The sequence below is a fragment of the Mus pahari genome, chromosome 15 (assembly GCF_900095145.1).
Source record: "Mus pahari chromosome 15, PAHARI_EIJ_v1.1, whole genome shotgun sequence".
Taxonomy (NCBI): domain Eukaryota; kingdom Metazoa; phylum Chordata; class Mammalia; order Rodentia; family Muridae; genus Mus; species Mus pahari.
The window spans coordinates 52,835,223-52,840,758 of record NC_034604.1 but is presented as its reverse complement, the minus strand read 5'-3'; the positions used below and the strand labels follow the sequence as shown (position 1 = coordinate 52,840,758).

General features: G+C 38.3%; 1 protein-coding gene across 1 annotated transcript in view; it reads right to left on the bottom strand.

Annotated features, from left to right (window-relative positions):
* Window positions 1–5,536, bottom strand: part of Adamts19 (ADAM metallopeptidase with thrombospondin type 1 motif 19) — a 196,553-nt gene that overhangs the window by 116,605 nt on the left and 74,412 nt on the right. Inside the window, exon 7 of the mRNA XM_021214717.1 lies at window positions 4,616–4,659. Within this exon, the coding sequence (XP_021070376.1) occupies window positions 4,616–4,659 (44 nt within the window). The remainder of the gene's footprint in view (window positions 1–4,615; window positions 4,660–5,536) is intronic.

Here is a 5,536-nt window from a genome sequence, read left to right as displayed (position 1 = left end):
CTCCTCCTCCTCCTCTTCTTCTTCTTCTTCTTCTTCTTCTTCTTCTTCTTCTTCTTCTTCTTCTTCTTCTTCTTCTTCTTCTTCTTCTTCTCCTTCTCCTTCTCCTTCTCCTTCTCCTTCTCCTTCCTCGTATTTACTTTATTTCCATTTCACTGGTTGTCCCATGTCTTGGTTTTCCCTCTGAAAAACCCTTATCCCCTCTACCCTCCCCCTGCTCACCACACCCACACCAGCTTCCTGGCCAAGGCCCTGCAATGAGCAATGGGGCATAGAATGTTCACAGGACCAAGGGCCTCTCCTCCCATTGATGAATGACTAGGCCATCCTCTGCTACATATGCAGCTGGAGCCATGAGTCCCACCATGTGTTTTCTTTGATTGGTGGTTTAGTCCCTGGGAGCCCTGGGGGTACTGGTTAGTTCATATTGTTGTTCCTTCTATGGGGCTGGAAAATCCTTCAGCTCCTTGGGTCCTTTCTCTAGCTCCTTCATTAGGGACCCTGTGCTCAGTCCATTGGATGGCTGTGAGTATCCACTTCTGTATTTCTCAGGCACTGGTGGAGCCTCTCCAGAGACAGCTATAACAGGTTTCTGTCAGCAAGCACTTGTTGGCATCCACAATAGTGTCTGGATTTGGTGATTGTATGTGGGATGGATCCCCAGGTGGGGCAGTTTCTGGATGGCCATTCCATCAGTTGCTGCCCCACACTTTGTCTCTGTAACTCATTTTATGGGTATTGTGTTCCCCCTTCTAAGAAGGATCAAACTATCCACACTTTGGTCTTCCTTCTTCTTGAGTTTCATGTGTTTTGCAAATTGTGTCTTGGGTATTCTAAATTTCTGGGTTAATATCCACTTCTCAGTGAGTGCAAACCATGTGTGTTCTTTTGTGATTTGGTTACCTCACTCAGGATATTTCTAGCTCCATCTATTTGCCTAAGAATTTCATAAAATCATTGTTTATAATAGCTGAGTAGTACTCCATTGTGTACATGTACCACATTTTCTGTATCCATTCCTCTGCTGAGGGACATCTGGGTTCTTTCTAGCTCCTGGCTATTATAAGTAAGACTGCTATGAACATAGTGGAGCATGTGTCCTTAATACATGTTGGAGCATCTTCAGGGTATATGCCCAGGAGTGGTATTTGGGGGTACTCCAGTAGTACTATGTCCAGTTTTCTGAGGAACCACCAGACTGATTTCCAGAGTGGTTGTACCAGCTTGCAATCCCACCAGCAATGGAGAAATGTTCCTCTTTCTCCACATCCTCACCAGCATCTGCTGTCACCTGAGTTTTTGATCTAAGCCATTCTGACTGGTATGAAGTGGAATCTCAGGGTTGTTTTGATTTGCATTTCCCTGATGGCTAAGGATGTTGAACATTTCTTTAGGTGCTTCTCAGCCATTCAGTGTTCCTCGGTTGAGAATTTTTTGTTTAGCTTTTTATCCCATTTTATATAGGGTTATTTGGTTCTTTGGTTTCTTGAGTTCTTTGTATATATTGGATATTAGCCCTTTATCAGATGTAGAATTGGTAAAGATCTTTCTCAATCTGTTGGTTGCCTTTTTCTCCTATTGACAGTGTCCTTTACCTTACAGAAGCTTTGCAATTTTATGAGGTCCCATTTGTTGGTTCTTGATCTTAGAGCATTTGGTGTTCTGTTCAGGAAGTTTTTCTCTGTGCCCGTGTGCACGAGGCTCTTCCCTGCTTTCTCTTTTATTAGTTTCAATGTATCTGATTTATGTAGAGGTCCTTGATCCACTTGGACTTGAGCTTTGTACAAGAGATAAGAATGGATCGATTTGCATTCTTCTACATACTAACTGCCAGTTCAGCCAGCACCATTTGNTGAAAATGCTGTATTTTTTTCACTGGATGGTTTTAGCTCCTTTGTCAAAGATCAACTGACTATAGGTATGTGGGTTCATTTCTGGGTCTTCAATTCTATTCCATTGATGTACCTGCCTGTCACTGTACCAATACCATGCAGTTTTTGTCACAATTGCTCTGTAGTACAGCTTGAGGTCACGGATGGAGATTTTGCAGATGATATGATAGTATACTTAAGTGACCCCAAAAATTCCACCAGAGAACTCCTATAGCTGATAAACAACTTCAGCAAAGTAGCTGGATATAAAATTAACTCAAACAAATCAGTGACCTTCCTCTACACAAAGAATAGACAGGCTGAGAAAGAAATTAGGGAAACAACACCCTTCACAATAGTCACAAATAATATAAAATACCTTGGTGTGACTCTAACTAAGCAAGTGAAACATCTGTATGATAAGAACTTCAAGTCTCTGAAAAAAGAAATCAAAGAAGGTCTCAGAAGATAGAAAGATCTCCCATGCTCATGGATTGGTAGGATTAGTATAGTAAAAATGGCCATCTTGCTGAAAGCAATCTACAGATTCAATGCAATCCCCATCAAAATTCCAACTCAATTCTTAAGAGTTAGAAAGAACAATTTGCAAATTCATCTCGAATAACAAAAAAGCTAGCATAGTGAAAACTATTCTCACCAATTCACATTCAACTGTTTCTTATTTTCACTCATCAGATTCTTCTCTTCTTCTCTTCTCTTCTCTTCTCTTCTCTTCTCTTCTCTTCTCTTCTCTTCTCTTCTCTTCTCTTCTCTTCTCTTCTCTTTTCTTCCCTTCCTTTGCCTCCCCTTCCCTCCCCTCCCCTCCCCTCTCCGCTCCTCTCCTCTCTTCTCTTCTCTAGCCCTGCTTTATCTTCTTTCTTCTGCTCTGACCTACTCTTCTGTCTCCTGGACCTCACAGCCTATGACTACTCTCTCCAACTCCTTATTCACTACGCTCAATCCTACTCTCAACTCTCAGGCTCTACTGGTTTTTACATCCTCTCCTGTTCACAGAAGTCCAAGAGTCAACTGTCACTAAAGAGCATAGATTCATTTAAGGGGTCAGGCACATAAAGTATTTCTTACTACACGTCTGTGTGGGGATAGTCATATGCTGTCTAAGTGGAGGAAAGTGCAGCTCTGTTGAGACAAGAATGGTTGGTGGTCAACTATTCCATGCTTAGGATGATGGACACCATGATATATTTTACTATTGGGGGAAAGAAAAGCAAGAAAAGGAAAGGAAGAAGGTGGAAACCTGAGGAAAAGCATGTCTGAGTGAACACAAGTCCTTGGGTTTCCTAGTTCCTATGTGACTGACAGTCCCTTCTGAACCAAACAACCCCTCAATTCCATCATCATCCTTTGCTCTGTAACTTATATTTCATGTTTTGTCTGAGAATTTAAACTTATGAGGATACTGATAAGAAATCAAAGTAATAGAACCACTTAGAGTTCTTTAAAAATATATCCATAGTAGTTCAGTTGATTCTACCCACCTAAAAATGTTTTATATGTAGAACTGTTCTATCTGCATGTGTGTACATGTACCATGGACATGCTTGGTGCCTATGGAGGCCAGAAGATAGTTAAGTCACCAAAACTGTAATTGTCGGCTCTAGTGACCCTCCATGTAGGTGCTGGATCTGAACCTGGGACATCTGAAGAGGAACAAGTGCTATTAACTCATGACCCATTGCACCCACCCATCTATTTTTGATTGCTCATTTCGCAATACAGAAATGAAAACTCACAGATGGATAAGTTAAACCCTTGCTATCATATAGAAAGAAACCTTACATGATAACTGCCAAAATAAGACTATAACTTTTGAATGCACCTTAGCCGTAACACATTTTCTTTACATCTACATAAGCTAGAATGGAAGCATATACATTCATATATATGATAACATATGTCTCCTACTTAAATGGTTATCCATTTTATGTGCATATGTATTCTGCCTGCATGTATATCTTTGTACTATGTGCAGGCCTGCTGCCAGCAAAAATGAGATAAGGAAAGTGGATACCTTGGAAGTAGATTAGAGGTAATTATGAGCTGTCATGTGGGTGCTGGGAATTGAACCCAGGTCTTCTCACAGAAGAAACAGTGCTATTAACTATTGAGCCATCTCTCCCTGTCTGGTTTCTTTGAATAAGTAAGTTTTCAACTAAGAGTTGCATTTGTTTTAACAGACATATATGTGGATATCATACAATAATCAGAAAGTCAGTTATATGTATTCTCTTGACTACAGGGTAACATTACAGTGATTTTTATGGCAATTCAAAACATGAAAAATTTGCTATTTGGTGCTCAAAGGACATTCACTAGTCAATCAAAGTAGAGGGAATTCTTTTTTATACTCTACAAAGAACTTGAAGCATATATGACTCCAATATAATCTGTTCTCATGCTATAAATGTATTTCGACTTGTGATGGGAGAAAGAATAGAATACTATTGAATATCTGTGAAACTTTGGGTAGAATATTAAAAATTGATAAAAATCTTAAAAAACATGTAAAAATGTCTCCACTGCATAGGTTATGTATGATTTTAATCTGTTTCCCTAGTAAGAACTGCAGGGCTAACATCAGAATTAACATATAGTTGCAATAAATATACATATGACATTGCAAAATTATTCTATCCAAGTCAACACAATCAAATAATTTACTACATTAAACAATTGATCCATTTCGGTTCTCCAGTGTGCCTCAAAACTGATTCAGAGATGCTTACCCACAGTGTCACATGGCTCATCTTTGTGGACACAGAAATCTTTCCTAGAAGGAAAAGTAGAAAATCAAAGTAAAGATTGATTCTTTCAGACAAACTCCAGTCATCATGAGACTTATATTCACAAATTTAATATATTTCCCTCTAATTTAATATAATCCAGAATAAGATGAAGGAATAGATCTGAGAAGGTGACTGGTCAGAATTTAATAGCAAACACATATTATGTAAACATGAGATATCTTCCAATTTAGTAAATACCACTTCAGTACCAAAGCCCTGGTTTGTTTTGAATTTTGCTGCAAATTTACATTGCATTTTTTATAAAACCATAGCTTATGGTCATAGGAAATTATTTACCATGGGAAAATATCATAACCCTGCTACATCTAACAAAATAACTTCCTGTTAATAGCTTACTAGTAAGGAATAACATTTCAAGATATCTACAGTTTCCTTTTCAAGACTTTTCAAGGCAAAAATTTTCAAACACTGAAAATCATGTTTAAATGAGCATGAAGAAATTAGTAATTTTTCAAGTAGACTCTGAATTAGAATTCATATTTTGTTCTTAATTCTAGTGCTACATGTTACAGCATTCCTTGGCAATACTTTCTCTTGTTCCCACATATTTAGGATTTCACAGACCACAATTTAGAGAACATAATTACAGTTTTGTATAGGAGATATGATATATTAAATAAATATTATTTATCTATCTGTTGATAGTGGTGTGACATTAAAAAATGTTCCTAACTACCTCTCATCTCAGGCAACCCATCTAACCTGAAGAGGCCCTAGATTTTTAGTCTTAAGAATATTAACACGTTTCTGGAGTCCAGTTTCTTGAGCTCTTTGTATATATTGGATATTAGTCCTCTATCAGATTTAGGATTGGTAAAAATCCTTTCCCAATCTGTTGGT